This window comes from Mobula birostris, chromosome X (genome assembly GCF_030028105.1).
Source record: "Mobula birostris isolate sMobBir1 chromosome X, sMobBir1.hap1, whole genome shotgun sequence".
NCBI lineage: Eukaryota > Metazoa > Chordata > Chondrichthyes > Myliobatiformes > Myliobatidae > Mobula > Mobula birostris.
In genome coordinates, this window is record NC_092402.1 from 68,616,448 (window position 1) to 68,628,622 (window position 12,175).

Below are 12,175 nucleotides of genomic sequence, written 5' to 3' on the forward strand. Positions count from 1 at the left end.
CATTTTCACTCCCAGCCATTTCTGGCATCTCCATGCCTGAATGCTTGAAACCACAGTGAGCATAACAGTTCTGAATTGCCTTACTGCTTATTACTCGGCAATTATCTGTGACAAAAATCACTGTTTTTCAAATACAAACACTTTCAAGTTACACTATTTAAAAAATGTTCACTCTAAAGGCTGATTTATACTTGTGCGTCGAATGTACGCCGTAGCCGCGAACCCTACGCAGTATCTACGCTGAACCCTACGCCGTAGCCTAACGCGCACCTCTCCCAAAATATATACGTGTCGCAGTGACGCAGACCACAACAACTGTGATTGGTCCGTTTGGTAGCATCGCATGTCCTCCTACGCTGCAACTTTCACTTACCCATTGGGCGACTGAAGGGCAGGGAAGGAATTCTGGCTGCAATGCTTTCCATAAAGCTTTACAGACCTCCGAAATTATGGAGGACCCTGTGCTTGATGCCAGTTTGTAGCTAGCTGCTACAGTCTGTTGACTTCCACCTGAAGCTGAAACTCGGATGGTGATTGCCAGTCTCTGAGTATACTAAGCATACACTGATGTGAAATAAATGGTTGGAGACGATGAACCAAATCGTCAAATCTACCTGCTGACATCTGAAAATATTTGATATTCATTTCCTCGTCCATGTCTCTCAGTGGCCGGACAAGCACAGAAAATTCACCCTCCTTCAGTTTCAGTCGCCACTGTTTGAAGTTTGAGTTTCTTCGTGTCGAGTTTCAACACGAAGACACTCAACACAGTGGCACAGAAACCCCACCGCCAAGTAGCGTTTTAGCAGTGAATTGCAGAGAGACAGAGACATACTAACGCACAAGTATAAATGCTCTCAACGGCGTAGGCTACGGTGCAAGCTAGTACGCACAAGTATAAATCAGCCTTTAGTGTAATGTCTAACGACCTCTCGTCAACAGTCTCCTGTCCTATTAGGCTACATAATGTTCCAAAGAAACAACGGGAATCCTGGCTATTTTCTCATTTAGTTTTCAAGGGTTGCCCCAAATTAGTGCTTGTCCCAATTAACTATATTTGCTGGCTTTGTTAATTAAAGTATTAAAATACCACAGACAAAATCTGCTGATGTTGTTTCCTTTAGGTATAGGGCTCATAATGTCTAACACATTTGTACAATTTTAATGAAAACAATATTAGACAGAAATAAGGAAGCAATTTCCAACATCTAGCACAATTCAAAGGACTGCTGAACCAAAAAAAAAAATTTTAAAAAGTTTTTTCCTGAAAAGTTTTAAGTTGGAAAATGCAATCTACAGCTACAGTGTATAACAATTTTGTTGCTAAACTATTCCATGTGATAGATATTTAAATCCTAATTATCTACTCTGCATACAAGACTAGTTTACAGTGTTACGCCAATGAACCATTAAATTTAGTCACTCTGACGTAGTAAATAGTTCAGCCAAACTACCCACAAAAGTCAAAGAAATTGTGAGAAAGTGACCAGGTACCCAATTTTAATAATGTTACTAAGAGGAAATTATTTCCTTGCTGTTCTTCAAAATACCGACCTGCTTTAAGCAGGCTTCACTTATCCAGGTGCCTAAGAACATGGCAATCTGCTTCACAGACCATCATCCAGTCAATGATGAACCTCATCAACTGCTGCCTGAGAAGCAACAATTTGCCTATTGGAGCAATAGGTCCACAGCAGATGCCATCTCATGGGCTCTTCACTCACCCTGGAACATCTGGACAACAAAGATGCATACATCAGGATGCTCTTTATTGACTACAGCTTGGCTTTCAATACCATCATCCCCTCAAAACTAATCAAAGTTTCAAGACCTTGGCCTCAATACCTGCTTATGCAAATTGATCCTCAATTTCCTCACTTACAGACCCCAGTCAGTTCAAATTGGCACAACACCTCCTCCATGGTCTCTATTAGCACAGGTACACCACCTGGCTGCGTGCTTAGCCGTCTGGTTCTACTTGCTTTACACCTATGATGATGTGGCTAAGTACAGCTCTAATGTCATATTCAAATTTGCTGATGACACCATTGTCGTTGGCTGAATTAAAGGTGGTGATGAATCAGCATGTAGGAGGGAGATTAAAAATCTGGCTGAGTGGTGTCATAACAACAACCTCTTACTCAATGTCAGCAAGACTGAACATCTAATTATTGACTTCAGGAGGAGGAATACAGAGGTTCATGAACCAGTTCTCATTGGGGGAAAATCAGAGGTGGAGAGGGTCAGTAACTTTAAATTCTTGTATGTCATCATTTCAGCAGATCTGCCCTGGGTCCAGCACGCAAGTGCAATTACAAAGAAAGCACAGCAGCAGTTTGCAAAAATTCAGCATGACATCTAAAACACTGACAAACATCTATTGACTGGCTGCATCACTACCTGGTTTGGAAACACCAATGTCCTTGAATGGAAAATCCTACAAAAGGTAATGGATATGGCCTAGTCCATCTTAGGTAAAGCCCTCCCAACCACTGAGCACATCTACATGAAATACTGTCACAGGAAAGCAGCATCCATTAAACACCCCCACCACCCAGGTCATGCTCTCTTCACAATGCTGCCATCAAGTAGTACAGGAGCCTCAAGACTCACGCCACCAGTTTCAGGACCAGTAAATACCCTTCAACCATCAGGCTCTTCAACCAAAATGGATAACGTCACGCAACTTCACCTGCCCCATCATTGAAATTTTCTGACAACCTACGGACTCACTTTCAAGGACTCTTCATTGCATGTTCTCAGTATTTATTGCTCATTTTTTTTTTATTTGGACAATTTGTTGTTTTTTTTACACACTGGTTAAATGCCCAAGTTGGTGCGGTCTTTCGTTGATTCTACTATTATGGTTATTATTCTATTATGGATTTTTTGAGTATACCTGCAAAAATAAAATAAAATCACAAGGTTGTATACAGTGATAAATAGGTACTTTGTGTTACTTCGTACTTGAACTTGGCAAATAGTGCCATGGAGTCTTTCAGGTCCATGAATAGATCTTTCCCTTTCTCTGGCAGAGACTCAAAATTGAAAATGACTTGCTTCCAATCCAGTTCTGAGGAACAGAGATGCCCACGTGCAAATTCTTGTAACATGGGATGGCCATTGCAGACCAGCTCCCACATCACTTTCACTTAGTTCATTGGCTCTGAGGTCCAAGATTAATGGAGACCAGGCTCTGCCATACATGCAATGTCTGACCATACCCTTTTCTTCTGCCTCCTTTTTTTTTTGCATTGCCCTGCCCTGATCCTCTCCCTCCTTCGGTTCATACTTCAGTCTCCCTACCTCTATTCTCCTCTCCCCAATAGCCAAATCTTTATTTACTTAATTCTCCCTAGATTCTACCATTCACCGACTCACACCCTTCCTGGCCTTGGGTTACCATGTATTCTGAAAGACCAAATCTGACAATATTGTCTCAGTATTGCACTGGGGCATTTACAGCACTGTGCAAAAGTCTTAGGCACATATAAAAACGTTCTGTAAAGCAAAGCTTTCAAAAATAATAAGATGAAAAGCTTCTAAATATCAATAAATTACTGTAAAGAGGAGTAAACAGTAAAAAAACTAAATCAAATATTTGGTGTGACTACCCTTTGCCTTTAAAACTGCATCAATTCTCTGACGTACACTGTTGTGCAGCTTTGTAAGAAAATCAGCTGGTGGGTTGTTCCAATCATCTTGGAGAACTTGCCACGGTTCTTCTGCAGACTTTGGCTGTCTCCCTTGCTTCTGTCTCTCCAGGTAGTCCCAGACAACCTCAATGATGTTGAGATCAGGGCTCTGTGGAGGCCATACCATCTGCTGCAGAACTCCTTGTTCTCATTTTCATTGAAGATCATCCTTTACGATCTGGGCCATGTGTTTGGGGCCATTGTCCTGCTGCAGAATGAAGCTGGGACTGATCAGATGCCTCTCTGATGGATAAGAATCTGCTTGTACTTCTCAGCATTGAGGAGTCCATTATTTCTGACCAGATCACCACCTCCATTTGCAGAAATGCAGCCCATAACGTGCAGGGAACCTCCAGCGTGCTTCACTGTTGCTGCAGACACTCATCCATGACGCAGCCTCCAGCTCTTCTGTGGACAAACTGCCTCCTGCTTGAGCCAAAAAAATGGACTTTTGTGTTTTTCTGCGTAGGCGAGTCTCTTGGCTTTGCTTCCGCTTCAGAGGAAAGTTTTTTCACAGCAACTCTTCCACGAAGACCACTTCTGACAAGACCTGTCCGGACTGTAGAGGGGTGTACTGTACTTGGGTTCCAGTGGTTTCTGAATACAGAGCCAATAGCAGTGCTGGACAACTTATGATTTAAAAGGGACGTCAGTCTGATGTATCTCTCGTCTGCTGCACCATTTCCATGGCTGACCACTGCATTTCTGGTCCTCAACCTTGCTCGTTTATTTGTGCTTCTTCAGAAGAGCTTGGGGTGCACCTTGAAACTCTCGTCTGCTGTGAAACTTTTGTTTGGGAGAGGCCTTGCTGACGCAGGATGACCAGCCACCTTGTGACTTGTTGCTATGCTCACTCATGCCGTGGTGTAAGAATTGATGATCTGAAGGTTAAACTGTCACATCCTCACCTGTTAGTATGGTTGCCCTTCGCGCAGTGTGATTCCTTCTACACCTGTTTCTGTGAATCAGTTTACTTTATTCAACTCATTATGTCATTGATCATTAGCATCCTGTTTGTCATCTTTGTCTAATCATGCACTGGACCACACACATAGAAAGTAATCAAGTTTTCATTTGAAAAGTGGTCTGTTACTTAATATATTACTTTCTTTAACAAAATACAAAAAAATTCTGTAACATTTAATTTTTTGGAAAATGAATGTTTGGAAATCTAAAAAATGTCTCTTTTCTATTGACCCTAATGCAGAAGACAATAAATAAACATATAAAACTAAATTTAGATGAAAAATCTAAGGTTTGCACAATAGTGAATGTTCAAGTTCACTTCGTAGAACTTGAATCAACAGTCAGAGCTGATGAACAACAGCATCACCTGATACATTAGTATTTTGACTAAATTTGACTGCAGGTTTACTGGTAAATTCATTCTCCCATAACAATTGGACAGACACATTCATAGGAAGAACTAATACAATAGTGATACATTCTGATCCTTAGTTATTGGATTTGTGATTTATCCTTGATTTTGTATGTTATTCAAATGCATTCTCTTCTAATTTCTGTCAAGACAAACTGAAGGAATGAACCCAAGCTGGCGTGAGAAGTATTTAAGGTGGAGGTAGGTAAATTTTGAAAGGACTATTGGCTAAGGGGAACTGACATAAAAGGAATTGAGGTCATCATAATTCAGCCTTGATGGTACTGAACAACCACGATGGGCAAGTTTGAAGGACTAGATAGCACTTTTTCCATACTTTTTTGTGCATTAGGCACACGTTTCTACTGTTTTAAAATTAGTCCGGCTGGCCACCTTTGAGTTGAGCCAACTCAATTTGAGCAAGCTTTGTGTAATGTTTCTACATTTCCAGCTTATTCTCATATCACTCTCTCTAGCTTCGGCCAGGATTTTACACTAACAGAATCAGCCTTTTTTGATTGAATAAATCAAAATTATTCTATTTGTGTTAATTTGAATGTTCCTCATTGGTATATTTGATTCATTAGGGTCATGATAATTGATGTGAATGGACAAAGCTGGATAGAAGCTATTCCTAGTTTACATGATAGCGCGTTGACCTTTAGAGTCCATGGCAATTGGAAAACAATGCAATCGCCAAAGAAATCCAAGCTGCTGTTGTTTATATTGTTGTTGCTTTGTTCTGATCTATGTGAAGCCAGTAAGAAACTGGTGCAAATTTGCATTCCTGATATTTTGTATTAGATTGGGTTTAATGCATCATCTGAAGACCAGCATTCCCTCGATTTTGACCCAAGATAATAACTTTCTTTTGCATAGATACTGCCAAATCAGTTGAGTTTCTTCATTTCAGCACTCTATTGTTGTACTATTATTAGCATAGGTTATTTGCTCTAATACTTGGAGGACTCTATCCAATCTTGTGGTTCAGAGACAGTCATGTTATCACTGAGAAGTTGATACCTGTTAAGATTTATTATTTTAATCCATTATTTTTGCTCTTTTAGAAAATAGAATAGGACTTGTGGACCTTGCATTTGAACTCAAATTGGTTTATTATTGTCAAATGCAGGAAAAACTGTTTTGCATGCTATCCATACAGATCATCTCATTACAACAATGCATTGAGGATGTACAAGAGAAAACAGTATGAGAATGCAGAATAAATTGTTACAGTTACAGAGAATGTTCAATGCAGGCAGACAATAAAGTGCAAGGTAGATAACAAGGTACAGAGTGGTGTCAAGAGTCCAATACATCATACCAGGGGACCAAGGGACAGAAGCTGTCCTTGAGCCTGGTGGCACATGCTTTCAGGCTTTTGTATGTTCTGCCCAATCTGGAAGGAGGAGGTGGGTAGGGAAAAGGAGAGATGAAAAGGAGGAGTCCTTGATTATGTTGGCTCTTTTCCAAGGCAGCTTGAAGAATAGACAGTTCATGGAGGGAAGGCTGGTTTCCGTGATCTCTCTCACTCACTCCTCTTCAGGGTAAGGAAATAAAGAGGTACTTCAAGAAAAGGAAAGCAATTGCATTCAATGAGAATACAATGTTTACCTCAGCCAGAAGGAGCCATTCTACAGGAATGTACATTACATCAAAGTTCGAATTGTGAAGCAACCAGATCAAGTGTCATAAGTTATTGTGGTATCTCTCATTTCATATTAGACAAATTCAAAGTTATGATGGCTTAAAGAATTCACAATTTCAATGAAGATAGAGGAGGGACGGGGAAGCACCTTGTTTAAAAATATCTTTCAGACTTTGATAACCACAAAAGCTTTGCATGTGCAATGCACTGGTTTCATCACTTATTAGCAGGTAATTACACCAGAAAATATCTAGAGGATAAGATGGTATCTCTCCCACTTTTCATAGGACTGTACAAGTAATATTAATCAATTTTGAAAATAGCTAAAGTTAATAAACTATTAACCAAGGAACATTAATCCAATGCAACTGAACAATTAATGAGCTAATGAAGTTCCATCCACTGTTTAAATATTACCTAAATCGAATACATTCAAGCATTTTCTGTTTTAAATGTGTTCATTTTACAGGTCAAATTTAAATAGGTCTATTTGCATCCTGCCAATTGTCAGTTTTGTTTATCTTCTTTGTGCCAAGCTAGATTGAGCTTTTCAACAGTTAATAGCAATTGCAGAGTTTTAACTTCACAAGTACAATTAAATGAAACAAACATGGTTTGGCCCATATCCCACTTCTAAACCTTTCCTATCCAAGTACCTGAGCTATATGAAGATAAGTGTTGGTTGAGGAGGCAGGATCGAAGGAGCATATTAAAAGGAGGAAAGAGAAGAGAGGGCAGTTTACAAAAAGAATTCCAGAGCCTAGGGCCTAAACAGTTGAAGGTACAACTACCAATGGTAGAGGGATTAAAGTCTAGGATTGAGCAAGAGGCCTAAATTGGATAGACCAGAAATCTTGAAGAATTGCAGGTGCAGAAAAAGTTGCCACTTTCAGGGTGCGCAAACTACAAAATATTCATGTGCTACAAGTGAGTTAACAAAAAAAATAGGCTTGACCACGTCTTGAGCAATTTTCACTTCAATAAGCTGCTGTTATTTTTATACAACGAAATTCTAACGGACAAGTAAAAATCAACAGCTAAATAAAGTTGATTAATGATTTACCAATAGCCAGCAAGTAATCTATTGATTACTTCTGACATTAACCAGTATGTATACTGATAAAGCTGATATTGAATATATTGTTGGCAAGGATTCTAAGTTCCAATTTTCCAGACATAACCAACAGAATTCAAGCAAAATCCATAAAATCACTTGATAGCCATTTTCTGCAACTGAAGGGTGAACAAAATTTATCAAAGATTTTACAATCTGAGGCTATACAGTACTTGAACAGTGGTTCCAACGTAGCATAAAATACCGGACTTCAATCAGGATTGAATAATGTTCAACTCATCCTGCTGTTACAATATTTTGCAAGAGTGAACATGTTAAGATCATTAGCACAAAAACTTCTTCAGTTTCAATGTGAGCTTTTTTCAAGCACTAATTTTAATTTATGATCTACATTGACAAGGTGCAGTCAAGGTAACAAATAACTATGTTTTACAGCCTTCAGGCTTGCATAAAGATAGATGCCAATATTCTCCCAGTAAAGCATAAGTGCAGATTTGATATTAGAAGATGGTTATGGAATTCTAGAAACATTAAATGCATGCACTTTAGTTATTAAAAAATTATTAGCCTGCTTTATTTCTTTTTAGGATGTGCACAAATTGTGTATTGCACAGTGACAATGTTACAGTCAAGAAAACTAGTGGCTACAAAGCTACCAGATTTTACAAGTCGAATGAATGGATTATTTTGTTCAGTGGTTAGCTTATTGCAGATATGTTCTTGTATTTAATTGCAAAACACCTGACATACAAATATAAAGTTCAAATAAAAATATAGATATCCAAATATTTGTGAGGCTACCTTAGTTGAATCAGATGGTATGAGAATCACTGTGCAAATTTCTTACATAGTGGAATAACCAGTTCAATGTTAAGCAATGCTACAGTAGACCTGATGGTTATAATGATCCAATAGTGCTTTAAAAATGAAGTTGTGGACCATCACATTCCAAAAGATGGTCTCCAATTCAGCAGTGTGCATTGACAAACAGGAGCATTAAAAACCAGGAAGCTGGAGTTAAGAACAAGAATGAGATGAGTAAAGCAAGCACATGAACTATGAAAGGAAAGCTTTACGTAAATATAGTCAAAAAGTAGTTTGCGCATCACAGAAATATTTGAGCCGTGCATGAGGCTCTGCAATGAAGTTCTTTCAGTTGACTTTGCTACAAGTAGATAACACATTCCTTACAAAGCAGAGGGGTACTTTGTTTAAACAAACCCTCCAAATTATTTATATAAATATACCACACTATAGGGCCACATTATAGGTGTTAAAAAGAGAATGCCTGCTTTTTTTTTAAAAACCGCACTGTATACAATTGCTGACTTTGAAAAGCAAATGTACACTCAGTGGCTACTTTATTAGGTACATCTGAACACCAGCTTGTTAATGCAAATAGCTAATCAGCCAATCACGTGGCAGCAAAAGAGTATGCAAACATGGCCAAGAGGCCCAGTTGTTGTTCAGACCAAACAACAGAATGGGAAAGAAAGGTGATCCAAGTGACTGATCGTGGAATGTGCTGGACAGGGTGGTTTGAGTATCTCAGAAAATGCTGATCTCCTGGGATTTTCACTCACATCTCTAGAGTTTACAGAGAATGGTGCGAGAAGCAATAAAGTACCCAGTCATTAGCAGTTCTGTGGGTGAAAACGCCTTGCTAATGAAGTCAGGAGAATGGCCATGCTGGTTGAAGCTGACAGGAAAGCGACAGTAAACTCAAATAATCATATGCTATAACAGTGGTGTGTAAAGGAACATCTCCGAATGCACATGTTGAACCTTGAAATGGATGGGCTACAGCAGTACAAGACCACAAACATATGCTCAGGAGCCACTTTATTAGGTATAGGAGGTACCTAATAAAGTGACCACTGATTGTAACTCGTGCTGCAAACTAATAAAGTTTAGCACTAATCAGCAAATGATCAGTAGAAACACATACACAGTAATGAATGATGCATTCAATACACCGACAAAATTGTTAAAAGGCAATGCTTCCTTCACTGTTCATCTTCTAGCTTCTCGGTAGTTCATCGCTTTCTGTTGCAGTCATATAACCAGTCATTACACAAGAAATAATCTTTTTGACAAAAAAAATTACTTAACTAGGTGCCAAAACAGAATGGAAAAGGATGAAATAACAGGATAATATTCCCTCCAAAAGAAAAGTGGAGGAGAAAAAAAAAGTGTTTTAAAAAATCTGCTGTTTTCTAAGGTATATCTTCTGGACCAGTATCACCTGTGCTGGCATGAAATGCAAGAGCCTTGAAATCTTGATCCAATCACCCTTCTCAACCATTTAGCCTCATGTGTCAGTACTCACCCCCCCACTACTTCCACTGCCTAAAAGACTTGTGATATTTGTTGCCTTTGTATTTTTTAAGTCTAAATTCATTAGTCTTGCAAGGTCAGCTGACTTATTTGCTATTTATTCCCAGCATAAGGTCTTTCTTACAAACTGCAGTTTACTATTTCTACACTGAACTTAACATTTGTAATGAATACAGCGACTAAAACTTCCTCTATTAGTGAGCCAATATGCTGATTCAAAAAAACTTTTGAGCATAGGGTCTAACTGCTCTACAAATTGCGCTCTCAAAAAATTCTCCTGTCGATAATACACCCAGAGTCTTTCCCTTCCAAGCTTGTGAAACTGAAGTTTGTCAAAATTCGTTAACTGAATGGAGTAACAACACCTCCAAATCAAAGAGCTGTACTTCTGAAATAATCTTAAGCTCATTTCTGGAAAATAACTCTTTTCATATAGTAAATTAATGTGACAATAAACAGATGGTGCTTTTAGAAAGCGGATTTAATACAAAATGACCAGGTACTTTTGAAGATAACTAATTTGAAGGGGAAAAAAACAGAAATTAGTATTAGAGAAATGCACGTCTTTTATTCCTTTAAACTCACCTTTTTGATTCTGCTTTTTAGCCATTGCCGTTTTGTTTCTTTAAAGTATGTAGCAAGCGAGTTCGACTTACTAAGCGAGAGCTCAATAACCACCCTTTCAAGTCTTCCAAGCAGAAGATGCAGCTTCCGTTAATAAGTCCCTTCCTCTCAGTAGCGCTTCTGAAACGTCTTGGAAACCTTGCAAATCGACAATAATCAATCAGATCATTTGTGTCTTATCTATTACAGGCTGTCAGGAAATTTTTGCAGGATTAATGAACACACCCGTCTTTAGTTCTCTTGCGATCAGATTAGAACATTTAAAGCAACCTAATAGCCACGCAACAGTGTTTTACAAGAGAGAGATAGAGAGACAAACAGGGACAACTGAATCTAATTACCAGAAGGGGTTGTGTCACAAACACAGCCTTTCTTCTTGGGGGGCGATTCTGCAGAGGGCCCAGTGGGCAGTCAGTACTTTGTGTCTTTTTGTATTACAAAGACCCCGACTCCCAACAAATGAAGCTTCCAGTTAGTCGCCAGCTTCCCGTTACTCGCCAGCTTCCCTTCTTCGTCTTCAATTGCTTTCTTTCATTTTCCACATCAGCTAGTTTAGAAGGGAACCTTTAGGGTCTCTTTCTGCCGGTTCCCCCCACTTAATTAAAACAGCCAGGTGGTCAGTCAGCCTGATCTCAACAGGACTATCTTGCAGTCTCAGAGAATCTAAGCCGAATTTTCTTGAAAAACTCACTCACCCAACTGGTGATCTTCCAATTGTTGAGGCTAAAAAAAATGCATTAAATCATTCATTTAATTTCAATTCTAAAGACGTGAACCTCCCTCTGGACAACCAACACCAGAAGCACTTCTCAGTATGGGACTCGCAACAAGCAAGGAAAAAACTCTCAGCAACTCGGCTACACAGCTCACTCCCCATACGTCACTTCCGGTTGATGGGACAAACCATTGGCGAGAATAGCCGAGTGGTTCCGAAGTTGAAAGAGAGAGAGAGAGAGAAGGATGGCGAGGTAGGTTTCGGTAAAGTGATGAGGGTGGAGAAAGACTTCCAATGCCAAAACACAGAATCAAATTGATTTGAATTTAGTTGGATGTAGCCTCATTTAATCACTCTTTCGTATGCTTCTTTTCAAAATCTGCGTTACTTATGTAAAACGCAAGTATTAAATAGATAGTACTTAAAACAATTGCAAGATAGGAAACAAGCCACTTCGTCAGTTGCTGTAAGGATCTGGAAAGTTCAAGAATGTTGAATTCTATATATTTTTCTGGAACATTTTCGTGGCTAGACACCAACTTATCCAAGGATAGGGATGATATTTTGGGATACGTTTTTCTTCGTCTCCTTTGAGATAAACAGGAAACCAACCCTATTTTTGATACACAGTTGAAGATGTCCACGCTGCCTTCAGCCAGTGTGTGGCCGTTCTGAGGGAGAGCAGCACCACCTGCCGGGACCA

The 12,175-nt window shown here is 39.2% G+C and overlaps 1 protein-coding gene across 2 annotated transcripts in view; it reads right to left on the reverse strand.

Annotated features, from left to right (window-relative positions):
• The window catches only part of LOC140191608 (spermatogenesis-associated serine-rich protein 2-like), a 126,316-nt gene extending 114,706 nt beyond the window's left edge, over positions 1–11,610 (reverse strand). Inside the window, exons 1-2 of one of the 2 annotated variants that reach the window (XM_072249159.1) lie at positions 11,453–11,610; positions 10,719–10,895 (exon numbers count right to left, since the gene is read on the reverse strand). In XM_072249159.1, the coding sequence (XP_072105260.1) occupies positions 10,719–10,743 (25 nt within the window). In that variant the 5' untranslated portion in view covers positions 10,744–10,895; positions 11,453–11,610. Of the gene's footprint in view, positions 1–10,718; positions 10,896–11,098 lie in introns of both variants that reach the window. The other variant, XM_072249158.1, reaches the window with a different exon arrangement.
• Between the last annotated feature and the right edge of the window lie 565 nt (positions 11,611–12,175).